Source organism: Eriocheir sinensis, chromosome 8 (assembly GCF_024679095.1).
Source record: "Eriocheir sinensis breed Jianghai 21 chromosome 8, ASM2467909v1, whole genome shotgun sequence".
NCBI lineage: Eukaryota > Metazoa > Arthropoda > Malacostraca > Decapoda > Varunidae > Eriocheir > Eriocheir sinensis.
Window position 1 is genome coordinate 13,440,009 of NC_066516.1, and position 27,975 is coordinate 13,467,983.

General features: G+C 39.1%; 1 protein-coding gene across 10 annotated transcripts; it reads left to right on the forward strand.

The window, feature by feature from the left end:
* The first annotated feature begins 1,184 nt into the window (after positions 1 to 1,184).
* Positions 1,185 to 27,875, forward strand: LOC126995556 (heat shock factor protein-like). Of its 10 annotated transcripts, none has more exons than XM_050855206.1 (12): positions 1,185 to 1,397; positions 4,033 to 4,141; positions 6,029 to 6,153; positions 7,152 to 7,349; positions 9,027 to 9,185; positions 15,358 to 15,467; positions 16,643 to 16,758; positions 16,902 to 17,067; positions 17,206 to 17,394; positions 20,527 to 20,632; positions 24,992 to 25,049; positions 26,589 to 27,870. In XM_050855206.1, the coding sequence occupies exons 1-12, from the start codon at positions 1,296 to 1,298 to the stop codon at positions 26,912 to 26,914; spliced, it is 1,764 nt and encodes a 587-aa protein (XP_050711163.1). In that variant the 5' UTR covers positions 1,185 to 1,295; the 3' UTR covers positions 26,915 to 27,870. The 10 variants fall into 10 exon arrangements, with proteins under 10 accessions (XP_050711163.1, XP_050711162.1, XP_050711156.1 ...); XM_050855205.1 differs by having other exon boundaries at positions 1,186 to 1,397; positions 7,110 to 7,349; positions 26,589 to 27,869; XM_050855199.1 differs by lacking the exon at positions 24,992 to 25,049 and adding an exon at positions 25,082 to 25,142 and having other exon boundaries at positions 1,187 to 1,397; positions 7,110 to 7,349; positions 26,589 to 27,869.
* The last annotated feature ends 100 nt before the right edge of the window (positions 27,876 to 27,975 follow it).

A 27,975-nucleotide genomic window follows, 5' to 3' on the forward strand; every position in this document is an offset into this window, starting at 1 on the left:
TTGTCGGCAATGGCGATCGCAAGTGGTTTCCGACAAGCGCCCCACCCACATCCGCCGATTAACGGACAAAATTAGAATTTCGTCGCCGGTATACTAGACAAAACGGGCTGTCGCGCAATGTCGCGCGCTGTCTGCCGCCAGTGGGATGACCGTCTTATAAGACACTTTCGCTTCCCACATCAACTATTTCTAAAGGTCAAAGAGGGGATCTATTGGGTTATAATGAGTGTTTCCTTAGGTTCATATAATACAGAGGAAGGCGGGGTCAAACCATCACCAGGGTCATAAGACTACTGGAAATGCCCAAAACTACAAAAGCCAAATAATTATGAGAACTTGGGCGACGAAATGTTTACTAATACGTACAACCCTATAGTCCAAACGACCAAACCAGAGTCCAAACAGACCGCTGCGGTTCGGAAACTTTATTGGCGTCTCGAGAAAGCAAAGCGCATATACTGCCATAGAGGGACGAAGATAAAAATGCTGCCGGGTAGGTTATATATAACGTGAATGAAGAGTGAGCGAGCGATGCACCTTTGATGAGATAACAGGCAAATGTAAAATATATGCTAATGGCTAATTAGGAATAAAAGAAAGGAGTTGAACAGGTTATATCATGCGTAAAACTGACAGATGGACAACATAGTAACAGCTAGAGGAAACTTAAAAATTGTTGACGTCAACAGGATACGCACTCTACAGGGCTAAAATTAGAGTATGCGCAAGAATAGGAAGAAAAACACCCAGGAGCACCAACATCAGACCAAGGAGTCCTATATAGAAAGTCAAGATTCCAGTTCAGATAGAGGTGGAGAACGTTGGAAAAGGCTCGATCTGTCCTGCAATGAACTATGAATAATAGCTGAAGATTATGATAAATATTGATAATGCTGTTGCTACGTATTGAGCCTTAATTGTGTGGGTAGACAACTGCTGATAGGATGAATGTTGCTGTGAAAGTTCTTGACTGGATATTATGAAGGTGTAGAGAATGACGTATACCTACTTATGCCGGGTATTTGTTTGTTTACTTTTTTTTTCCACAGAAGCTGACTCGATGGTTCACTCGCAGAATTAAGTTGTAGATCAAGGTGTAGTGAAGTGAGAATAGCCCAATGGTCAGGCCCTAGGGCAAGGGTTTTCGCCTTGGCCCAGGGTGTGCTTGCTGGGGCGTCGCAGTGCGCCTGCGCGGCTCCGTTCGTCAGTCGTCATTCGTCCTCGCACGCCGAAGGTGTAAACAAGGCACAGTGTCACTTTATTTCATCAGCAAAGTGAACGCCCTGTGGTTGAACATGCATGCCTTAGAAGGTTCGGTCAACGTGCCAGCGTTCCTCACCAAGCTGTGGCGGCTGGTAGATGATGAAAGCACAAATGATATGATCAGTTGGACCCAGGTAAGGGTCATGCAAAACTTCCGAAGTAAACTTCTCACTGAACTCCCCCAGTCAGTGTTTTCCGCTCCCAGTAAAACATATTTGACACCATATTAAGAAGTAAACTATTTGTATTGGGGCTCAGTCACATCTTTAGACAAAATGTGTAACAGCAGCAGTACTGAGTCATCGCTTGCAATGCTTACTTAGCACTAGGCTCAAACTAGAAAAATCAAAGTAATATTCGCAAAAAAACTTATTTGGGAATATTGGTAATCCAGTTCTTCATACAATGGAGTTACCCCTGGTGAGCCTTTTTGTCCTTGATTCCATGAGGAAGGACCTCCAAGAAGTAGCTCTGCAGAGGCACCACTCTAAGGTTATCATTCAGAGTGACAGTGAGAAAAAGGTAGATATCTATAACAATCATAAAGGCGTACGTAACTATTTCTAAAAAGTAAATGTGATTCAATTAGTTTACTATTTACTTAGTTTACTTAGTATTGTCGGTATATGTTCAGAGTTGCCCATCTCACTGCGGTACTTCTCACCCTAACCATGGGTTAGATCTCATTATTCCATGCATTTTGAACCCCATATATATGCATCGCAAATTGATAGAAACGCTGCTACCGATTTTTTAAAAGTTAGTGTTTCTTTTGCCGGCCGCAGTGTTGTGGGCCCAGGGCACTGGAGGGATAGCGTACGTATGACTCTCAATAATTTGGCCCATACTCGCCTGGTAAGGTTAGATTAATTCTTCGATGTTCTACCTACAACTGTTGTATTTCTCTAGTTTTATGAAATAATTACGGCTACCACTGTTTATGCGCACCATATTTGACTGCTCTAGGGACGGGCTCTAGTGCAGCCAGTGTTGCGAGAAATACCTCCTTGCAGAAATAAGTCGCATATACATGTGGGGGGGTCCAGGGGGGGCGCAGTCCCCCCCTAGTTAGAAAGGGGGTCGAAGGGAGTGAAGCCCCCCCATTAGCTGTTAGGTCGTAAAGTTCGGTTGGGATAGTTTAAATACTGTTCCCCCACCCTAAACCCTATGCGAACTATTTTGAGGCTGTGGCGGTGGATGATGAAATTGCAATAAGTCACTTTTTAGTAGTTTCCGAAGAAAAAACTATCTCCAAATGAAAAAGCACAATATTTAGGCCCGAAATAAATAGCCAGTGTATCAAATTTTGAGATGGGCAACTCTGAACATTTACCGTATTGTCTAGAGGCTCACTGTTGTGGTGATCCACCTGAGGAAATCATTAGTTTCCCGGATTTCACTCCTCCTTCTCATGAACTAGTGATTTCCCTGAAGAAAATAATGCAAATTATTAACTAACCTCAAAACTCACAAGAATTTAAAGTTGTTATCATTCAATAAGTACATCATTCTCCCTGCGAAGGACACTTCTGTGATATATATATATATATATATATATATATATATATATATATATATATATATATATATATATATATATATATATATATATATATATATGAGGTACTTCGTGCACATTCAACACGCTGTCATCCTGCTTTTTGTTGCAAGTTACTCGTTTGTGTGATATTAATCTGTTAAATATGGTCCGGTGGGATATTTCAAGGGATTGTTAATTGCATTTTAGTGGCAGGGCACAGGTCAGGTTGTTAGGTTAGATTTTGTTAAGGTAGGTTAGATTAGATTTGCTAAATATGTGATATGCTTTGTGCTGCACTGTTGGCTGTTATCACTGGTTGTTGGCAGGTATACTTCTAGAATTTCACACAAAAGTTTGTTCATAATACACAAAAGTGAGAGAAAATAAAGAATTAAGCCCTCACAAGAGCACAAGGAAGGCAAACTTTACTGCTGCCGAAGTTCAGCTGCCACATTGACTGCCTTATTGAAAACAAGGCATTGTGAAGCATAATCAAAAATAATTAAACTATACTAACCGAACCTTATATCATCTTATGATGGGTTAGAGTTTGTGGTTTGAGCAAGTCAATGGATCCAGCCATGAGATATTTAGGATGGGAAGGGGGCTTGCATGGAGACTTGCTTGGAGGAAACTGGGTCTGGCATCAAAGGGAGGGAGAGGTAATGCACTCCCTGGTGTATACTCCAATTGTTTGAGGATTGATCAAACTATGCAGCTTACCAGACTTATAGGCACATTTGGGTTTAACAGTACTGTCACAGGCTAGGACCTCATGATTGGTCCTGTCTGCCATTTAAAAATTGACTTTGGTTTATATCCCTCCTAGATACATACCGTATTCTACAGGAAACCAAGTCATTATGCTTTCACAGCTACAGACTCTGAACTGGGCACAATATAACCCAATTAATCTAATATTCCACATTCAGTCTTCGATGGATACCTTTGTAGAAATTGTAATTATAAATTATAACTTATTATTATGTTTAAGAGATGAGGATGCTACTCAAGTAGGATTCTGCCATTTTTCGCTTGTTTCCATGTGTCATGTCACTTCATATAGAGGATGTCACAAATGAAGGGTGATTCCCCCCCCACCCCCCAAAAAAAAGGCAATATTTTTGACGTGCTGACATCCCGGACTTTTGATTTAAAGATGTTTAAATGCGGACTTATTTTCTGCATGCTTATTAGTGGTTGAGAATATATTCAATGTGTATTTCCAGGGTGGGAGGAGCTTTATCATCCAGAATCAAGCCAAATTTGCACAGGATCTGTTGCCACAGTACTACAAGCACAATAACATGGCCAGTTTTGTGCGACAGCTGAACATGTGTAAGTTAATAATCATATAGTAGTATCCTGTAACCAGTTCTAAGATTATTTTCAGTAGAGAAGTAGCAAGTGTACATGTAAAGTGGAATGGTGAGAGCAATAATTAGATATATGAGAGGTATAATACAAATAAGAGAGCTAAATATGTCAGTCAGAAAGTGCTTGAATGGGAATAATATATTTTCTGCATTTTTTAATTTTTTTTATTCATGGGCAGATTAATGCTGTATGAAAAATATTTGTGAAATAAGAGTTGAATAACAAAGGAAACAGAATGCAGTATGCACGGAAAGTTTTGTCGCTGCATGAAAAAAACCTGTTTATTGTTAGTAGGGGGAAAGGTTGTAAACACACATGCAATATTGAACTTATCAGTATTTACTGGCATTCCCCTTTCTCTTTACAATCTCATTAAGGCATTTAGGGATGCTGGATACAAGGTTTTGCAGGTAAGATGGTGAAAAGCTGGCCCACAGCTGCTTGACTGCATCCTTAAGTTTAGGCACAGATGACGTGCCGTGTCACGCAGCTATTTCTTCATGTGCGACCATAAATTTGCAGTTGGATTGATATCTGGGCTGTTTCCAGGCCAATCAGGAAAAAAGGGAACCTCACAATCCGTTAACTACTGTGTAACAGACTTTGCAACATGTGCAGGGGCCGAATCCTTCATGAACACTTTTGCCTTTGTTTTTTTCAAAAGAATCACACAACACATCACTCAGAAGCTCTAAATAATTGTTTTGGTTCACCTTTTCATTAGCAGGAAGAATCACCAATTCACCAACTCCATGATAGGTAAAGCTGCCCCAAACCATAAGTGATGCTGGGTGCTTGACAAACTTAGAGGTGAACTTAGGATCCAGTGGGTCGCTGCCTGGCCTGCGATACACACGTGATGAAGGCGTTCCAGTGACAGTAAAAGTTGCCTCGCTACTCCATAGCACAGTTTTCCACTGCTCCTCATTCCATGCTAAGTATTTCTTGCAAAACTTGATTCTCTTGTCCTTCTGTAGTGCATTTAAATTTTTTTTTTTTTTTTTTTTTTTTTTTTTTTTTTTTTTGCGGGCATGATAACTCTTGTATCCTAGGTCATCATGAAGCAGCTGCTGCACACTCCTCACAGACACATCTCCCAGTAACTGTGGGTTTTTTGCCTTTATTTCCCGTGCTGTCAGCTGTGGATCCTTTAAAACTTGCCAGGAAATAAGTGCATGGGTCCTCAAGGTCGTCTTATGAGGCCTCCCAGACTTGGGAAGTGAGGCGAGTGCAGCAGCCTTCCCGGCGTCCTTGAACCTTCTTACCAAGCGCTGGAGTGTCCTCAGCTGAACTCCTGTTTGATTTGCTATGAATGGGAGATCATGGCCAGCTGTGTGTAAGGTTATCACCTCATTACGTTTATCCTTGCTAGTGACCATTTTGGGAAAGTTCAGAGGGTGGAAGGAAGCAAAATAATGTCTCAAATTTGACTCCGGCTGGGGCATCAAGCAAACATATGTTCTCTCTCTATTGCAGCCAGGCGGCTACTGAGTCGAGGCTACCACTGGATACCCGGGCAGTAGAGCGTGTAGGGGTGCCAGTTAGTGGCATAAAAGCATCAGACAGTCTTGCTCTCCGAGGAACGGAGTTATGAGCCTCCTTCACTTTCCGCGAAAACAAATGTTGTCGACCTTTTGGCGACAAAACTTTATGCGCATACTGTAGATGGTGAATATCTTGATGGATGAGAACCTGGGTCCTCTTGGATGCAGCGCTTGCACACTTATCACTTAGCCACCACCTCCCCATGAAATTTAAACCCTCATACATTGTCCAGTAAATAATAGTAATAGTAAAATAATAATAATGATGACGATGATGATGAGAAAATATTAATTTCCCTTGCAGATGGTTTCCACAAGGTGGTGTCTGCAGACTCTGGAGGTCTGCGACCAGAAAGAGATGAAATGGAATTTGCCCATCAACACTTTATGCGAGGTCAAGAGTCACTTCTGGAAAATATTAAGAGGAAGGTATTTATTTTAATTGTCTTGAAGTTAATGGTAAGACTTTGATAATCTTTGTTTTGTAGATGTTAAAATCATTTTAGGTAAACTGCAATAATTAAAATTTAACGCTTATGACCAGTCATTAGTAAGTCTTCTCCAGCTCTGGAGAATACCTACAAAAACGTGAGTCACATTTATTTATTATTTGTCTCTATACTTTAGTTTTTGCACATGTCCAATTGTTTTCAGACCATATGACAAATTTTCCAACTCCACAGACTGACAGACTTGATATCCAAATGGTATTAACTTGATTGAACTTTATACAGTAAGTCTCCTCCAACCACAATGATATGGATACTGAACAATCCTACAGCTGCATAGCTATACTTGGAAATAAGGTAGATCTTCCATTGTTAGACCCTCAAGCTGATTTTTCTCAAGGCTTCTTCTAGAGTTATTTTTTTTGTCTGAAATATGTATAAATAGGCTGATAGTACACACACTCACACACACACACACACACACACATACATGGGAAACATTATTTAAAAGTCGAAGTTTCCACAGGAAGGGTTCACGTAAATAAATATCTTGAATTGTGTTTCTAGCTGCTAAACCAGAAATTAGCATTGGTATTTTCTCTCAGCCTCCTTTCAGTCCCTGAGTAATCACATCTGAAATGGATGTGTGCACTGTAATGCAGCAGTTTTATGTATGAACAGCTTGTAATTAATTATTTTCCATTGTATTTAGCTTATTTCTTCCTTTTGTGAAGAATTTTCAGTATCTGTTTAGACAGTATGTAATATAAATCACTGATGCTTGTCTGGACTTAATCAAGTTATGTCATAAGTAATCTTTACTTGCACAGCCTACAAGTAAAGTAATGTTAGACATGAGCCATTGCATTGCTTTTTTCCCAAATCACTGGTATAGGGCTGTGCTTGTGTGTAGGTTTCCTGTTGCATCTCTTCCAGCAACAACGCAGACTTGCAAGCGATGGCGTCATTTTTACCCAGATACCTACCAGCCGGACTGTGATGGTGGAAGATAACAAGAATGTAACCAAGCTGCTGAATGATGTAAGAGACATGAAGCGTGACCAGGACTCTATGAGCTCCAAGCTACTCAACCTGAAGCGAGAGAATGAAGCTCTGTGGCGAGAGTATGCTAGCATGAGGCAGAAATTTACAAAACAGCAGCAGATCATAGAGAAGGTCAGTTTGATACATGTTTGCTGATATGTGAAGGAAAGCTAATAAATTTTTCCCTCTCTTAATTTGTACTCTTACCCATGGTCCCTTTCAAGGTGGAAGTCAAGGCCAGCTTGTGTCATCAGAAAGTTGTCAGGAAAATCTAAAGATGGTCATCATTCATTCATTTCATCGACGCATGTTCCTAGGAGCTCCCACCAGGGGATGGCCACGGCAGAAGAGCTTCCAACTTTCTCTATCCAGACACTCCCTCCTTGCCTGCTCAAAGTTTCTCAAAGATCTTTCCCCCCTCTCCCTAACGTACTCTTGCACCCTATCCCTCCATTTCACTGGAGGTCGTCCTCTAGCATTCCTTCCCTCTATCTCACTCACATACACCCTTCTGGTCATCTTACTCTCCTCCATTCGCTCCATGTGGCCAAACCACTTTAAAGTCTGTTGCTTCACTTCTCCCACCACTCCACACTTCTTCCCTTCACCCACGTGACACATTCCAAAACGCTCGTTCACACTTTCATTACTCATTCCATCCATTCTACTCACACCACATGCACTCCTCAAATAATTCATTTCCACTGCCTGCACTCTAGACCTCTGACTTTCATTCCAGGCCCACATTTCACTTGTATATGTGAGGGTTGGTACTATTATTGTATTTCTCAAATTCCTCTTTACCTCCATGCTCACACTTCTGCCATTCATGATTCATCCCAAAGACCCTACCACCCTTTTTCCTTGCAATGCCCTTTCTCTTATCTCTCCCTCCGTACCACCATGCTTACACATAACTGATCCAAGGTACCCTGGTACTTAAACTCATTGACCTCCTCCATTTCTTCACCATTCAAAATTATTTTGCATTCTTTTTCACATTCAATTCCCACTCTGTATGGGCATACAAAATCTACAACCTCACTTCTACTGCACTCACAAGCCATCACTTTATTTTTGTTGACATTTGCTTTCAGCTTTCTTCTGTTACAGACACTATCAAAAACACTGACCAAATTTTGTAGGTCACTTTCATTTTCTGCAATGAGCACCGTGTCATCAGCAAACAGTATCGAATTCAGTACCCACTTCCTTTCCTCATCGAACATTCTTACTCCAACTTCTCCAACTTTGCCCTTCATTTCTCTAATAACACCATCCATATAAATATTGAATAACCATGGTGACATGACACACCCTTGTCTTAAGCCCACTTTTATCTCAAAATGTTCACTTGTTTCTCCAGCAATTTTGACACATGCAGATGCATCCTCATAGAAAGACTTTATTGCACTAAGCAGTTTTCCTCCCACACCATATATCTTTACAACATCCCACAATGCAATCCATTCGGCTGTCATAAGCCTTTTCCAAATCCATGAAAGCAGCGTATAGTTTCTTTCCTTTTGCTATTATTTTTTCTACTACCATCCCGAAGGAAAATATCTGATCCACACATCCCCTTATAAGTTGCTCCTTTTAAACTTTTTTTTCCATTCACCCCTACCTTTCTAAGGAGGTAGGTAGGAAATGTTTGATACATTTAGGGTAGCTTCCTTAAACATAAGTATTTGATGATTGCTTAAGGAAAGAGACAATTGAGAATTTTAAAAGATTCAGGTTAGATACATTGATTTTCACAGACCCACCTGAAGGAATCATTATGATTACATAATTCGTACTTTTCAGCTCATCCACTTCCTCATAGCAATGGTGAAGAGTCCATCCAAAGGTCTTGTGCCCAAGAGAAAATTTAGTCACCTGGCTTTGGAAGGAGGTGAAGAGAGTTCCTCGTCTTCCTCCAAAATCAACACATTACAACAGTTTTCCCAAGGAAATCCCATAGATGTAAGTACCTTGTGTCATGATCACAGTAGCCTTTATTGTGTTAGCTTTATTTTTTTAAAGTTTGCATTGATATACAGTGGAACCTCGGTTCACGAACTTAAATCGTTCCTGAAGGATGTTCGTCACCCGAAATGTTTGTAAACCGAAGCTATTTTCCCCACAGGAATCAATGTAAAATGGATTAATCCATTCCTGGACTCCAGATGATTGCTTATTTTAAATTTTACAACTACTTTTTGCATAAGTTCAAAACACAAAACCAGTGGATATCTAACACACACAAAAAAAGATAAATACAATACTAAACAGATAAAATATAGATGAAAACTTAATTTAATTTTACCGAACCTGTACGGAGGAGAGTTGACAGCGCAATAGGTGGTGTCACACTGGCCGTTTTCCTCTAACGATTCTGGGTATGAGCAACTGCACAGCTGTATGTAAACAAACAGACGATGGCTGTTGCTGAGGAGTGAGGATCAGTGGAACTACTATGGCCTACCAGGAGACTTGTAAAGTGGACTGGCAGAAGTGCTTTGTTTACTATATAATTGACAAGATAAGAGTACACCCCTTGCTGTGGGGCCATAGTTCAAAATATCTTTTCTTTTTCTCCACTCTAGTATAAATATTGTATGACTCCTGGTCTTCACAGCACAGTTCTCTGATGAGGTTTGAGTAAACATTCTTGTCCACCTGTCTTTGAAGTGATGATCGTGCCCACAACAGCTTCTTCTTTCCACTTAACTGCAGCAACATGTTCATAACTTGGGTAACGGCAGCACAAGCCGCAACAGCAGGTACGTTAGCAGATGGTGCCATGTCAATACAGGGAGTCTGCTTTGCTTACGTTGTAGATAAGGACAACCAACCATGTGTGACACACACCTGAAAGAGTTGGAACTCCCGGTTGCCCCTCACGCCAACATGGTTGGGAGAAAAAAGCCCCATGTGACACCAGTTTTAACCCGGTAGCAGTGACGGGCCAAACTTGTGGCTTTACCGTATAGCAGCGACGGGCCAAATTTGTGCCATGATATAAACCCCCCAAAATATATAATATATAATCTGATCACAAATGCTTTGATATATATTATGAAATGGTTTGAGTGAGGGATGATTTTTTCTCATTTTTTTCGCTTAGAGGGACCATTAAGAAACATGATCACCGCTGCTACCGGGTTAATAAATGGAGGGTGGTGAGGAAGGGAAAGGAAAGAGATTTTATTGTTTGGTTAGGGAGTCCTCTTCCATGTTGCATATTTAGCAAAAGCTACACAACAACTGACTCTCTCCCGCCCATACTCCCTGCTTGTCACCTCACAATGTTGCTGGCTTGTGTGTTCGTAGCTCGAGACACTGTTCGTCAACCGAGACATTTTTTGTTCAGAAAATTTGTTCGTGAACCAATTTGTTCGTGATGGGAGGAGTTCGTGACCCGAAGTTCCACTGTATATATATATATATATATATATATATATATATATATATATATATATATATATATATATATATATATATATATATATATATCTATATATATATATATATATATATATATATATATATTTGACTATATATAAGCATATTTTTTCCAAAGAAATTTCCCTGAAAATCATCCTGTGTCTTATAAGGTCAAGGTTCAGCTTTGGGTCACTGGCTATTGAAGTTTTAGTGCAGCAGTGGCACTTAAATTAAACTGCAAACCTCTCTGCAAAAGTAAACAAGGTAGTGATCGCTTTTACAGCAACAACGGCAACTCTTTTCTAAAGTAACAGTGTATAACACTAGTACTTACCACTACTTCATATAAAATGACACCAGTCAGGAAGAAAATTAAGTGACTTAATACTTATACATAAACAAACTAGTGGACAGTTGTACAGCAAACCTGACAACACGCGCAAGACACGCTACGTTTCCTTAGTAGACAGGGATCATTGAGGTATGACAGACCTTCTTCATGAAACTGTTTAACTTTGTTTGATTGATAAACACAAACAATATATGGCTAATATTGACGAGATATTGAGAAGAAGATAGATGAGTAGTGAGTTAGTCGTGGAGCTGAGTGGATGTGTGTTGTCTTGCTCCGGAGAGTGCTGTGTCAGCATGGCTGCTGCTAGCAGAGCCAGGGGCACGAGGGATTTGCGTTATGTTTGTGAGGATTTCACAGGCAGGAAGTGGATTGGCTGCTGTTTGTGTCCTAAATGGTGTCATGTGAAAAGTGCTCATTTGTCTGGAATTGAGCTGAAGAATATACCCAAAATTAATTAGGTTTGCAACCCATGCCTTCATAAAGCATCTCTGGCTACCAAAATTGTGGAGAAATTGGATGAACTCAAGCAAGAATTATCTAAGGAAATATCAGGGGTAAAGGAAGAAGTTGAGTCTCAGGCCGTGAGTGTGAGAGAATGGCTTGGGGAGGTTGCTGAGGTGTTGCAGAGCGCCGATTATGCAGAGTCAGCGGGTGCAAACTGGGTTGATGTCACCAAACGCAGGAAATAAATCTATTTGTTGTCAAGGCCTCTGAGCAAGATAAAAAGGCTACTGAGTTAAAAAGTGAAGTTTCCCAGGCATTAGAAGGCATTCAGATTACTGATTCAAGATTCACTAATGGAAGTAACATTGTCATGAACTTTGATGATGAGAACATGAGGAATGAGGCTGCTCAAAAACTGGAGTCTGTTGAGCAAATTAGTACCAAGAGTGTTGGAAAGATGAAACCAAAGATCATGATATGCAATGTGCATAAAGAGGAGACCAAGGAAAAAAATAAAAGGAGACCATCTTAGACCGCAGTGAGTTCTTACACACAATTGAGGGTGTTGAGAATAAGATTGAGCTGATTTTTAGTAAGCCTGCAGCTGGCGGTACAATGCACTACATATTGAGGTGTGACCCAACTGTAAGAGAGCTGATTCACAAGAATCACAACAAGTTAAAATTAGAATGGGGAATATACACAGTAAGAGACAGATACCATGCAATTATATGTTATCACAGTCAGAGATACGGCCATCTTGAGGCCAGCTGCACTGCCAAGAGAAATGGGGAAGCTCCAAAATATTTCAAATGCTTTGGCAATCATAAATTGAAGGACTGCTCCATGGCTGAGAAGAAATGCATACATTGTGTTAGGTACAAGAAGCCTGAAATCAACCACTCAGCAAATTACCAGTGTTGTGTAGTTCTCCAGACTGAAAATAAGAGACTTTATAACATAACTGATCATGGCTATTAATTAGTGTTTGTACTAGGGATGTACCGATGTATCGGTATCGGTGGTATCGGCACATTTTAAGAGTATTGGTATTGGCTGATTTTCTGCCGATACTACCGATACTTGAAGGAGTTTTGTACGTCGCATGTCACTCGTTTCAAATAATTTTGTTCAACAGAAATTGGATTTTCCAAATTGTTGAAAAAATATTAGAAAAGTGTAATTATCTAGTATCATAATACTATGTACATAGTTTGGAATTTCCCGCGATTTAATTTTCATCACTTTAAACGATAAGATTCATATTACTTTGAATACAATTATATAATACTTAGTACACAGTACGTATAGCCTTTGGTACCGTGGACACGTACAATACAGGTTTAGCACTAGTAACTTCGGCACGGGATTGGCGGAGCCCCTCCACTCGCCTCATTTGCCTGCCTCAGTCAGTCAGACGGTCGCCCCGCAACAGGGCACGCTGCCAGGGTCTGGGGATTTCGTCACAGTCACAGTCAACTAGACCTCACGAGGCGCCTCCTCCCTCGCCCCTTGTCGAAACTCATGGTGTTAACACTTCCCTTCTATGGTGGAACAACGAGTAGTGGGTATTTTTTTTCTTAACATTTGATATTGCCCTTTAGCTGCTGGAATTGTTGTATAAAAAAAATCAGTGCACAGGTATCGGTATCGGTCAAATATTGGGGTATTGGTATCGGTATCGGTCAAAATTTTGGTAACGGTACATCCCTAGTTTGTACTCAAATTGTGTGTGATGAATGTTCATTTTGTTGGAAATAATCATTGGATATTTAATTGTGATACTATAACGATAATATCAGACATGAAAACGGACCAAATGGATATTTGTGATATTTGTGAAAGCAATTAAGACACTCACTCACTCACTACGGCGTTTGAGAATTAGTGCATCGAAGATTATTGTTGACGGCCCTCAAGAGCGCTGCATCAGTGGCGGAGCAGGGCCTGAAACCTCATCAATGGTAAACGGTAAACAGTAGGTTATTATTCAATATTTACAAGTGCCTTTTTCTCCATTTTGCGCTTATCTTTTAACCCGTGGCCTTCGGCAATGGGAAAGCTAAGAAGTGGGTGAGAAACAGCAACATTTCACTGCATTTTGAGACTAAGAAAAGAGCATGGAACGTATATCAGAGTACTCCTCTCATAACCATAAAGCCGTTAAAAATATTTACTTATATTCAAACTCCATTCATTTTGGGTGGTGTTTGTAACAAAATAAACAGTCTCGTGACATGTGGCATCTTGCCAAGAGTTGCTTGTTATCTACTTTAGATAATTTGACAATTGAATACTGTAAGAGCTAATTCAGTCTGCCATGATCTTACATCACCACTTAAGACAAATAAGCCCACCTCAAGATGAATCACCCACCACAATGACCCAGGGCATGCATGGTGGGTTGCTCTATGCCGCTACCGCCTACAATTAGCTCTAATTAGGCGTTTTGAGCCGAGCCCCAAACGGGGTCCGCCGTTTCAGCGGACCGAATTGCAGGAGCCCAAAAATGGGTCTGCTGATGCTGCTGGGTTAACATTCTTACTTTACATACGTGTTCAACAAACCTTGAAGCACATTCAAGTTTGAAATTTCACACTTCCTTATGTTATAAAAATGTACTAGAATATTATAACAACTAGACTTATGATGAAGAATAATAAAGAATTATGATGCACAAACTTTATACCCGTTACCCCTCTGAATGTCACTGTCTCGCCATGTTTGTTTACAATTCAAAGCAGTACCCTCGAGTCTCTAAGAAGGACCAATTCTGGTAAGTCCCATCAAATATTGAGGGTTTTAAATGTAAAGTATTGGGATTTGATAGGGATCTGAATACATGTGAAACTTTAACCCTTTCGATGCTAAATCCTCACAGCGAGGACTAGCATAACTTGCCGGTGGTGCTAAATCCTCACTGCGAGTTCCAGTTGCACTCAAATTTCCCGCGTCACTCAAATTTCCCGCGTATGAGATTGTTTCAACACTATTTCTCACCCCACAGCATTGCCAATTCAGTGGGTTTTCCAGTAAATTTGGTGGAAAATCATATCAGTCTAGGGTGAAAAATCTACGAGCGAGTAACTGGTGTATGTTGTTGTCCACTATAGCGTCATTTTTGCATAGCTTCACCTATCACCTGACTGATTCTTTGACCAAAAAGTTGTAAATTTTGCAGTTGGCAATACTACCTTGCCAGCAGTACATGAAGAGATCTCCGCAGTTGCCTCAATATGGCTGACTCGCACACGCACTGACGTAACTGTTCACAGGCAACACCCCCTGAATGTGCCTGTACGTTCACAGGAGAGGCATACATAACTGAATGGTATAGATCTGGGCCTCCTCTTTCAAGTGGTGGTTTTGGTTTGTAGTTGTGATGAATAGTTTTTGAGATACAGAGGTTGAAAGAGACCCCACTCTCTCCGCTAGCCTGCCTGAGTGTGCCTGAGGGGATAGTTGCGTCCCTCGCCATGCTCAATAATAGGGTTAATAATGACCTGATAGTGGGGAGGGCTACGAATGTCGGGCGAAAAATCTTCACCTGACACTCGTGGTTCAGACTGTCCTGTTTATTATACATATTTTTTCAAATGCCTGCCCAAATTGGGGGGTGCACCTTATAAGCCCATGCATCTTATAAGCCGTCAAATACGGTATATGTATATGTATATATATTTTTTTTCAAAGGTAACTTGAAACCAAGAAGAAATCTACATCTCTATATGCTCCCTTGTCGGTGTCATTCCATTTGTTATTGTGTTTATTTTATATATGCTTATCTCATTACGTTATTTCTTGATTTTTTTTCTTTTTTCAGTTTGTATTAAGCATTCACATAATGCAGTGGATATCTTGAAGTATTATACTGTTTGAAAAGTGTAAAATAACCCTTGTCTTTAACAGATCCTGGGAGAAAAGGAATCCGGCATCATTGGTGGAGCTCAGATTCAGGAAGTGACGGAGGACTTGGACTCAGACCAAGACACATGTGTTCTCTCAATGGGAGATGAAGAGTAAGTCAGTTATATGTTTATGGATACTACAAAGACTGGGATATATATACAGTCGTCCCTCAAATAGTACGGGGGTTAGGGACCCAGGACCCCCATACTATTCGAAAATCCGTATAAAATTAGTGCTCCCCCTAGAAACACTTCTGGGCTGTGTTTGAGAGCGGGAATCGGGACTCTCAGAACGTCCTGAGTGCTCTCAAATGCGTGACGCAGCAGCACGAGTTGCCAACTCGGCATGTCCACTAGCCCCCGGCTTTGAGAGGTGGAGCGCCTTTGTGCTGTGATGACGTCATCAGCAAATATGGCCCAAACAAACACATATAAGTGTTTCCATTGCATTTCACCTCTCTGTGCCACCATAACCACTGCAGCTTCCTTTTCATATTCTGTTGTAAGGAGTTCATCAGCCAGGACAACTAGTACTGCATGTTAAACGTCGCCAGGAAGATCGGCGTACGCCATTTTGCTGCGAGTGAGATGCCATGCCATTACCATAGCAATGACGAGGCTTAGTAAAAGGACGGCCTTTATCTCCACTCTTGCAGCACTCTTGGAGCACTGGCAGTTACTGCGGCAAGAATTTGTTTTACACTGTGATAGATACAGCGAACACTGCTCTCATTCACGTAGTATGCTCTCCCTACCGCAACGTAACTCATCCCATAACGTAACTTTTCCTAAATCTGAATTCTTCTGCAATGTGAACACCTTTCTCGAATGCTTTGGGGTGCTTTCAGCAGGTGTTTTGGTAGAACAGTGTTGCCACTCACGCCATGGCTACTTGGTGCGACGAGCGGGAAATTTAAAAATCCTAAAAAAATTCTTCCATGACAGCCCGTATAAAATCAAAACCGTACTATTTGAGGGATGACTGTACATATATATATATATATATATATATATATATATATATATATATATATATATATATATATATATAATATATATATATATATATATATATATATATATATATATATATATATATATATATATATATATATATATATATATATATATATATATATATATATATATATATGTGTATATATATATATATATATATATATATATATATATATACACATATATATAAGTACAAGCTACAGTTGTATGATTTTACTGATATGTTTATTGTATGAAATTTTTTGGATAATTGTAAGCTTTCTTTGCAGGGTGAGGAATGCTGAGGCATCTGCCAGTACTGGAATCAAGCCAGGAACAATTCTGGACATGAATGGGGAACCTTTGGAGTTCATTGAAATGCCCTTATCATCAGATCATATAAATGGTAATTTTTTTTCCTTCAATGGTGTCCAGTGAGTTGAAATATTGAATGACTAATATTTTTCTTTATGAGATTCCCATACAAAAATTGTTGCTAAAGTGTATTTTAGAATTTTCAGCATAACATCTATGTTTTTTTGGTTCCAGCCACTTCTGTTCAGAGCCCTGATGGCACAATACTCATGGACAACTTGACCAACCCACTGCTAGATGATGCTCCACTCAGTCCTGAACTTTTAAATACCGTAGACCCGAGTGCTGTAACCCAGTCTTTCAAGTATCCAGTCAGCTGCACTGATCCCATCACTACAAGGTACAAATGTTTTAAACAAATGTGTTTACATATGTAATGAAAGGATCTCAGTTTTCTACTTTATATAATTTGTAATTAGTAATGCAAGGTCCCAGAATTTCATTAAACATATAAAGTTATAGTATATGTTCACTGTAGTGTGGTGTGCTCCTCTGGTGACATGAGTGGAACTGGTGGGAGCAATGCTCCATGTTCTACATCTTCAATCAACACTCAAGTCCGTACTATAACACAGAAAGGAACAAAAAAATCCATTTTAGGAGAGGAGAAGAGGCCATCTGAAGATTCTTCCATGAGAATTGCAGTTCCAGACAAGGCTGTTCATAAGTGAGCTTTTATAGTTTTGTTCAATTTGATTTTATTTATTGTTGTTGGCTTTTTCACACTGAAACTGTCCTATAAAATTCATATATTAATTTATTGTCATACACAATCTTAGAGTAATATAAACTTTTAATAATTTATTAGTAATGATATATTCATATTTGCAATACTTGAATGTGATACACAGTAAGTTTCAAGATGGTAAGATCTCTCTGAAGTATAATTTTGCTGTTGTTGGTCAGTACCAGATCAGATCAGTAGCAGATCAGTAGATATCATATATCTGGATTTTCAAAAGGCATTTGATAAGGTCCCCCACCAACGATTGCTCAGCAAACTACTGGCACACGGTATCTCGGGAAACGTTCACAATTGGCTTGTGGACTGGCTCTCTGAGCGGAAACAGAGAGTAGTTCTAAACGGTGTTACATCTAATTGGCTCGATGTCAAAAGCGCCGTACCTCAAGGATCAGTGCTTGGCCCCATGCTCTTCTTAATTTATGTTAATGATATCGATGATGGGCTCACTTGCAAAGTATCAAAATTTGCTGATGACACAAAAATTGCTAGTAAAGTAACTGCGACACTCGACGAAGAAGCTTTACAATCAGATATAGATCGACTTGCACGTTGGGCCAATCAATGGCAAATGAAATTTAACGTTGACAAATGTAAAGTGTTGCACATCGGAAAAAATAACAATCGCCTTTGATACGTAATGAATGGCCAACAACTTTCTGCAGTAAGTAAAGAAAAGGATCTTGGAATCACTATATCAAGCGATTTAAAGCCCGGTCAGCATTGTTCAGAGGAAGTTAAAACTGCAAACAAATTGGTTGGCTTCATCGGACGAGTCTTTAATAATAAATCGGAAAAAGTAATATTAAAACTGTATAATTCGTTGGTTCAACCCCGTCTAGAGTACTGTGTACAGTTTTGGTCTCCCTACTACAGAAAAGACATAGAAAAGTTGGAACGGGTCCAACGAAGAGTAACAAAGATGATTCCTAGGTTGAGAAATTTGTCATATGAACAAAGGCTTAAAGAAGTAAATTTATTCAGCCTATCAAAACGAAGAATGTGAGGCGATCTAATAGAAGTGTTTAAAATGTTCAAAGGATTCAGTGATATTAATGCGGAATATTACTTTACAATTGATCGATCAAATAGAACAAGAAGAAATCACAATTTGAAGATAAGTGGTAAAAGATTCTCGTCGCACGAAGCTAAACACTTCTTCAATCGAGTTGTTAATGTTTGGAACTCTCTACCTTGTGATGTCGTTGATAGTACAACAATTACGGCCTTCAAGAATAGATTAGACAAGTGTTTTGAATCCAACCAGCAACTAAGATATTACTCATTGTCGTAATAACGTTAAGTTCTTTCGAATACTGGTGTCCTTGTCCGCTTTTATCACCCAGTTAGTGGTAGCAGTAATGGTAGTTCTTTCCTACATAAATTCCATGCAGTTTTTCCATGCTGCATGGTTCTTTTTCCTTTCCTGTCAGCTTTGGCTGGAGGGATGGGGGGGTGGGGAGGAGCCTTTGCATTTGCTGTCCTTCATCTTCCACCTTTGATTAGATAGTTAGTGTAGCTTGTCACAAACAACCTCGTAAGGACCAGCAGGTCTGCTGTTGTTTGTTCTTCCTTTGTGTTCCTTTGTGTACCACAGCTTTCCAACATCTACACAGATAGACTAATAAAGGATGTAAAAAAACAGAATGATAGAGAGGAGTATAAATAGGAAAAGGAACCAACTTGAAATCTCAAATCTGATGTATTCAAATGATGCCATTCTGTCACCATAATTGGAAGTTTTTCATGGGTATGAAAGTTAATGTAGGAAACAAGGCTATGGTAAAAGAAAACACAACCTGCACTGACATAACTGATAATACATTTGAAGTGAACAAGAAGTTAGGGACGTAGGAGCCATGATTGATATGAGAGGTAGGTGTTTAGTTGAACTGGAGAATAGAATTGCTCAAAAAAGGAAAGTTGCTGTTACTGTGAAAAAGCTGCGATTTATTACTGGAAGTTTGAGATGGACACACCCAGGAGAATAGATGGAGGAGTCAGTGCTGGCCTTGCTGCATGAAATCAAAATCACTTGCCAGGCACAAGCAGGAAAGATCAGGGATGAAAGCCAATCCATGGAAATGAACATGTCTAGTGTGCAGAGAATATGCAATAATGAAGTGCAGAAGCGATGTAATAAACGATAAGAGGAAAGCATGCTGAGATTATATAGTCTTGTTGAAAGGATTAAGAATACAAAAACAGTTAAGAGTTTGTCAGTTAAGTTGTTCTTGAAGGCAGGCATGGATGACACAGTGAGGAGTATGAAAGTGTGGTTCAGAGATGAGAGAACCAAGTGGGCTGACCGCTGGTATCTGGGGTGAAAGAGGCTCTTACATCAGAAAGCAAAATTCATTACATAGTCAATGAATATAAGAACCACTTCTCTTTCAACTTGAATGCTACTGGTTTGTTTTAGACCCAGATGGACTGTAAAGCGGAAGTCATGTATGGTATGTTTCAGATGTGATGATTATTCTGAGGCTTGAGCATGGCAGCTACTATGGTGTGCAAATGACTGCTCCCTCATTATGGCTTCTCACACTTGGCTCAACCACTTATCTCCAAGCCTTTTAAGGCCAGCACTTATAACTACGGGTCATATAAGCACAATAATCACACAACAGAGCATGCAGTACTTTTGGCCAAAAAATAAAAAACTTTTGAGCTATGAGTTGAGGTTTGGTTATGTATAGGTACCAAATTGCTTTCCTTCTTACACTCTTACAAGGACTCTTCCATGTCGGCAATGTGAGAAGGTAAGGTCTCTGCCCTCATAATCCTGACTGAGGGGTATTACCGTGCATTTATGTAAAGAACTGAATACATGCAAGTCATAACCAAGGGCAGCAAATGATTGGTTTGGAGATTCTGGTTTAACAATAAGAATATTTTCAACAGGGCACATAGTATTGTGTGGAGGAGGAAGTCTTTCTGAGGCCCCTGGATTGAAAACTCAGATTTGGTCTTGGTGGTATGTTTTGTAATCATCTTATGTGTACTCTTCATTCAACTACTTGATGTAATTTAATAGCATTTTCTTACTTTTTACAGACCAGATTTTCAGACACATGTAGATGATATGCAGAGCACTATTGACAACCTGCAAGACATTCTCTCTCATGGTAATCTGAATCTGGATCCTTCAATGCTCTATTCGGTGAGTAAGGACCTCGTTCTGCAGGCTGGTATAGATTCACTACAAATTTTAAGTATTCCTTAATCATTTGAATTAATTTGTTTTTGGAGTTAAATGGTCAGAACTTAATAATGTGGTGCAAGTGTGGAATGAGTGGCAACCCCAATGAGCACTACAGTAAACCCTTGCTTTAATGAACAAATATAGGGGAAGGGGTGTCTGTGAATGGTGAGGGTCTGCTGAGTTGAATTTATAAAATGATAAATGGTTTGGGGTAAAAAACAATTCTACCACCACATATGACACCACTGCTCCTAGCCTAGCTTGCAAGTGACGTTTCCATTGCAAGGAGTATAGGTCGACCACTTACAGTAAAAGTCCAATAATCCGTATGGCATTAAACCGAAAGTCATTTGGGTAATCAGATTATCGAAAGGGACCTCTGAAAATGAAATATATATTCACATAATCAGAAAAGAAAGATGCTGTTTCATTACTCACCACCAGTAATGTGTAAAAGTGTTGAACAGTAGTTTTAGGTAGTTAAATCCTTGTAAAGAGAGTAAGTCCAGAGGTAATAAAAGGCACAAAATAATAAAGCAGGTTTGCAAAAATGCCAAGCAACAAGGAGGCACCATTGGAAAGATGAACCCCTCTGACAATCAAAGTTGAGCCAAGACTGCCTGAGTATATACGACATTTTCACTTAATCTATTCACTTTTCACTCATTTTAGTAATTTTACTTAATAATCCTGTACTGTTCAAAATTCCCTAAATGCTAAATGTATGTGCACTTTCTTTGTCACTTTCACTCATTGCCTTTGGGCATTGACTGGATGTTCCTAGGAGACAGTAGGAGAATGCAAAAGAGGACTCACCTGTTTGGGCGAGGGATTATGCGGTGATAATGCTCCACTACTGTTCATCATTATATTCGGCTATTTTCATTTAATTACTTGGGTTACTTATTCTGCAAAGGCAGTATTATATTTGACCCTCCATTTGGCATGTTTCTTTTTTAGGATTTTCATAACGATATGACACAAATTAAATTAGGGGCTTAAAAAAGACCGAGTAATCTCTTGAAATTAATATATTCACCAATGAATTCGTAATTTTCTGAAGATTTTTTGGAGACAAAACCAATTTGAAAATGCAACATAACATGACTTCTTTCTTTCTTCATCCAAAGTCGACACTGTACGAGTTAATTTCATACTTGAGCTGACAAAAAAAATATTAAAAACTTGAATCCCATTGAAAAAACACCACCATTTAGTGCAAATTTCATTTAATGTTAACTTCTTTGGTAACTGTCGCATTAAATAGAGAGTCTACTGTACTTACAGTATTGGTGTTGGTGAAGGTTGGCATCATAGATGGTATCCAAGTACCATTCACACTTCCAACATTGACAAAAGAGACGGTCCTTGAGGGGCATATTTTTTTATTTTACTTATTTATTTTATTTACTTGTAGTGTGGGCTGTGCATCTTCAAGGCTGGTACCCTTATGATGCCATTTTTTTACACTATGTAGTGCAGCTCTTTGTAGCCACATACTGAACCAAGGGATAGACTAAATTTGAATATATTTTGAGTCTCTTGTTTCTCATTCTCTCCTCTTGGTGCTGCTTAGTGCATCTGGTGCCTGATTTGAATTTTAGAATTTTAAATATTTTGTAATTTTTGTCAGCCACCTTAAAAAATTGGAGTATTGTGATTTCAGATTATCCATGTTTGGATTATTGGACTTTTACAGTACTTCTCACTTACAAGTACTTACTGTACTTACAAGGGGAAGGGCAGGAGAGGGGAGTGTGGGAGCTATAGATGTACTATATCTCCTGATTATACCCGGAAAGGCATATGGAAAAGTCATAATAGAGAGGGTGCAAAGACTTACAGAAGAGAAAATCAGTGAAGAACAAGGAGGCTTCAGGAAGGGAAGGGGATGTGTGGATCAGATATTTGCCTTGAGGATGGTAATAGAAAAATTATTAGCAAAAGCAAAGAAACTATACGCTGCCTTCATGGTTTTAGAAAAAGCTTATGACAGAGTCGATTGGATGGCATTGTGGGATGTTTTAAAGATATATGGTGTGGGAGGAAAACTGCTTAATGCAATAAAATCTTTCTGTGAGGATGCATCTGCATGTGTCAAAATTAGTGGAGAAACAAGTGAACATTTTGAGATAAAAGTGGGCTTGAGGCAGGGGTGTGTCATGTCACCATGGTTGTTCAATATTTATATGGATGGTGTTATGAGAGAAATGAAGGGTAAAGTTGGGGAAGTAGGAGTAAAAATGTACGCTGAGGGAAGGAAGTGGGTGCTGAATTCAATCTTATTTGCTGATGACAGTGCTTGTTGCAGAAAATGAAAGTGACTTACAGAATTTGGTCAGTGTTTTTGATAGTGTATGTAAAAGGAGAAAGCTGAAAGTAAATGTCAACAAAAGTAAAGTGATGGTTTGTGAGCGGAGTAGAAGTGAGGTCGTGGATTTTGTATGCCCATATAGAGTGGGAATTGAATGTGAAAAAGAATGCAAAATAATTTTGAATGGTGAAGAAATGGAGGAGGTTAATGAGTTTAAGTACCTTGGATCAGTTATGTGTAAGCATGGTGGTACAGAGGGAGAGACAAGAGGAAGGGCATTGCAAGGAAGAAGGGTGGTAGGGTCTTTGGGACATATCATGAATGGCAGAAGTGTGAGCATGGAAGTTGAGGGATTTGAGAAATACAATAATAGTACTAACCCTCACATATGCAAGCGAAACATGGGCCTGGAATGAAAGTCAGAGGTCTAGAGTGCAGGCAGTGGAAATGAGTTATTTGAGGAGTGCATGTGGTGTGAGTAGAATGGATGGAATGGGTAATGAGAGTGTGTATGAGTGTTTTGGAATGTGTCACAGGGAGGAAGGGAAGAAGTGTGGAGTGGTGGAAGAAGTGAAGCGACAGACTTTAAAGTGGTTTGGTCACATGGAGCGAATGGAGGAGAGTAAGATGACCAGGAGGGTGTATTTGAGTGAGATAGAGGGAAGGAATGTAAGAGGACGACCTCCAGTGAAATGGAGGGATAGGGTGCAAGAGTACGTTAGGGAGAGGGGTGAAAGATCCTTGAGAAACTTTGAGCAGGCAAGGAGGGAGTGTATGAATAGAGACAGATGGAAACTCTTCTTCCATGGCCATCCCCTGGTGGGAGGTCCTAGGAGCAGGCGTCGATGAGATGATGATGATGATGAGTCTCATCCTCTCACATGAGGCAGTTTTCTTCTAGAAATGATGGTGTTATGATTTTCTGCCGGTTAGTTGCATATTTCATCAGGGATGTAATGGTAAATTAAAGGTTAGAGACTTAAATGGATGTAAATAAATTTAATCCCTGGAACTAAACTTCATCCACTCATGTTATAATGGGTTCACACAACAAAATTTCACTCAGCGAACAATTTTTGGGGGAACATGAATGGTTTGTAAAGTGGGGTTTGTTTATTTTTGCAAAGCACAGCAAAAGCAATACTGCCACTGTATGCACTGTTTGTTGGATGTCCTATGAATTATGGCCAGTGTTCAGTACATATATGTTTTGGAGCCATTGGTGCTTTGCAAAATTTACATGAATTAATACTGATGGAGGATGAATGTTCATATGAAGTGAAGCTTTATCGTCAGAGTTGCATCTGCAACCAGTATTGCAAAATAGCTTGAATGGAATATTTTGACCAGATAAAAGCAAATTAGTTAATAAAAATTGCCTATTGTATTATTATTTTCTGGTCTCTTCAATTTGATATCCATTACATCAGGGTCCATTTAATCAAGGGTTTACTCTACTTTCTGGATGATACAGTTTACAGTAATCCCCCATGATATCGCGGTTCAGTATTCGAGGTCCCGGTATTACGCATTTTTTGTCTGTAAGACCTATTAATTTTGATATCGCGTATATTTTTGCCATTTCGCAGCATTCCACAGCATTGTTTATGGCCGTATGTACTGATTCAGCCAATCAGAGCGTCGGTATTGTTTTCTCAGCCGCTGATTGGCTGTTGTGTTCTAAAAGCATCTCGGTGCTTTGCATCTCGCAGGGAGAGAAGCTGTTCGCCTTGTTCTGTCTCACTATCTTTTATGTGTATAAATGTGTTTCTATCGTTTTAAAAGTGTGTTTGAAGACCTTAAAATGCTTTTAAAAGTACTGTAAAAGTTATAAAAACTTGCCTAAAGTGTATATAAATAGAGTAATTTCTATTTCGCGGATATTGAAATTGGATACATCATATTAGTATGACCACAGGTTTTGATTTGAACTTTATTACACTTTATTATTATTATTTTTTTTTTTTCTCTCTAAAAGAAAGCTTTGATTTTTTTCCCTCCAGGTGTTTGGGAGTGATAGTTACCTGCCGGAGCTTGACTCTATGGCCACAGTCAGTAGTGGTATGTAATAATGTTGTCTTTTTTGCCCTCAGATTTCAGGCTGTTTACCAGAGTTCTGGTGCTCAAAAGGAAATGCTTCTGGAGACTTCTATAGTTAGTCACTACAATTTGTTCACCTTGTTTTGCGGGTTTTGCTCTATCATTAAGAGGGTTAACAAGATTTTGTCAGTTCATTATCTAGTTATAATGTAATTTAATCAAATTTGTCATGTACTTTATTTAATTTTGGTGCTGTTGCATGGTTTGAGGTTGTATGCTAGTGTATAGTTAACCACAGGTAAGCAACATAGCAAACCACATGGAAGACTGATTTAATGATTGTTATTCCTAAGCTGTCATATCATAGTGAAAACTAAAATTTACAATTAAGAGCTCTTATTATCTCAATTAAGGAAGGATGGAAAACCAACACAAATTTTGGGGATTGACTGTCTACTTGATATAGTTGAACCTTAGTAAAAGCAGGTTATATTTACATTTTTTTACATGTTCACAGTTTAGTTTATAATTCAAACATGGCACATGTTGAGACCAGTTTCCATCTGCCTCTTCATTGTGCTCGCCTATTCATTGACTCTGACGTGGTCCCTCAGCAGTATGATCAAAATGTTGTTGTTGCTGTCAGCCGCTAGCTAACCAGTATTTTTTGTCAGTGTACAGGCACTTCAATGCTTATGAATGTTCAAGTTATTTTTCTAGACAAACAAGCATTTTTAAATCCAAATTCTGAACAGCCTAACATTTAGGAAATTTAATCAATTGTCTAGTAATATAGCTGATCAGCACTACCTTGTAAACACAACGTAGTTATTGTAGTTGTGCTTTTGTGGAACCAAGGTGTTATTCTTGGGCATAAAACTTATTTAAATGTGTGAATACAATCCATTTGGCCCATCAGGTGGAAGGGTGGACCCTGTTTGGTAAGATTTGTCAAAGATAAAAAAAAGGGCTGTTGACCTTACTATATTCACAAGATAAGAAAAGAAAAATGAAGTCATGTGGCATAAACATTTGGAAGAAAACTGCTCAGAGTAAGTTTTCTTGATGTCCCAAAAGTGTCACTCCATTAAAGTCATTGATTAAGTAACAGTCATAGTTTTAACTTAAGGCAGGTAAATTATGATGTTTACTTATAATAAGGACTCCAGAGAGGACTCTTGCTTTCTAGATGGCCCAAGAGAAGTTAATTGAACCATTGAACTGCCAGTCTTGGTACCCTTTATGTTTGTCATATTGGACTATTCTTACCTTTTTCACCAGTGGCAGTATTAAGTCAGACTTGCTATAAGTATAGTTTTCATATTTTTGGTTATTCAAAGTTCTGATAGTAGAAATTTTTACTTCAATGCATTTGCTTTGGTTTGTAATTCACCATGCTTAGTCAGTTTGTGCTTTTTTTTATTTATTATTATTATTTTTTTTTAATATTGACTTATATATCCAGGTAACATTAATTAATGAAGTATATCAGCATTGATGTGTTCTTTTACCATGAAATACAACATGATACTGATACTACTGTTATTATTAATTTTGCAGGTAATGAGTTGTCAGTTTACAACCCAACTCTTCTAGACCTAGCTGACAGTATGGAAGAGGAAAATGAGGGAGATCCCCTTGCCTTCCTTAGTGACAGCCTAGCCTCTACCTCTACAACTCCATCTTCATCCTCCATCTTCACGACCCCAACTTCTATTGGCAACACCTTAGTGCCCACAAACAAGTCTACTCAGCCTCCACCACCAAAGCACCTCAAAGTGACCATCAAGAAGGAGCCAAGTCTTGTAGACAACTCTTTGGAAACTCCTATTGTGTCTCCCATGCCTTCAACACCATTTTCTAGAGGAAAGAGACATGCCAAATGAGCCTTTATTACATCTTGCAGGAAATGAACAATGAACCTATTATGATTATTAGGCAACCAGTGACATTTCAGATATAAGAGGCAAGTTCTCTCTTTCATTAGATATATACAGTAATATAGCAATAGCTACAGTATATTATATTCATGATACCCTGATTAATTTTGTACAGTACTTTTAATATCTACAAATATGAATCAGATAGACTTGTGAAAAATGGTGATAATAGTTTTATGTACTTTAGAAGCAAATATATATTTTGCAGTAAAAGAATTAATGTATATATATATATATATATATATATATATATATATATATATATATATATATATATATATATATATATATATATATATATATATATATATATATATATATATATATATATATATATATACACACAGTCGAGTTGCGTATGGCGTGGTTAATTGGTCCTGAGCAACAGCCGCACCATAGGAAACCACGTCATAGGAATAACTAAACTTACGAAGAAAATACTATTTGGTTCTGGCCCTTGCCATTTTTTGCCACCCGCACCTTTGGTTTTTTTTTTTTTTTTTTTTTTTTTTAGCCTGAGCACACTGGTAGGCATTATCTGCCTTTTGATGTTGTTCAGTCTGACCCCACTCTCACCACCTTATCCACTCGGCCACCGCCAACACCCACTTTTTCACTCAGTATGTATGGGGAAAATACAACGTGGGTTTCCCAGTAGGCTTGCAAGCCATTGTGCAGCACGTGTGTGGTAAGCGAGCCGACTCCTTGCCGTGCGGGGGCCTGGGGGTTAACGAGACGTGTACTCGTCAGGTTGGGACTGGGAACCTGCCGCGCCGCTGCCACATTCCGCCTCAATCCCGCCCATCCATTTACTTTCCCCGCCAACCCGAAATCGACAAAAATATTATTTGGCATGCATATTAATACAATAATTTCTCTCTCTCTCTCTCTCTCTCTCTCTCTCTCTCTCTCTCTCTCTCTCTCTCTCTCTCTCTCTCTCTCTCTCTCTCTCTCTCTCTCTCTCTCTCTCTCTCTCTCTCTCTCTCTCTCTCTCTCTCTCTCTCTCT

Bases quoted from the DNA above. Each gene is read 5' to 3' on its own strand.
- LOC126995556 (XM_050855197.1), top strand. From the start codon at position 1,669: ATGGAGTTACCCCTGGTGAGCCTTTTTGTCCTTGATTCCATGAGGAAG. The intron at 16,759-16,901 runs GTAATTTTTTTT...TTTTGGTTCCAG, and splicing joins ATCATCAGATCATATAAATG to CCACTTCTGTTCAGAGCCCT. The intron at 17,068-17,205 runs GTACAAATGTTT...TGTTCACTGTAG, and splicing joins ACTGATCCCATCACTACAAG to TGTGGTGTGCTCCTCTGGTG.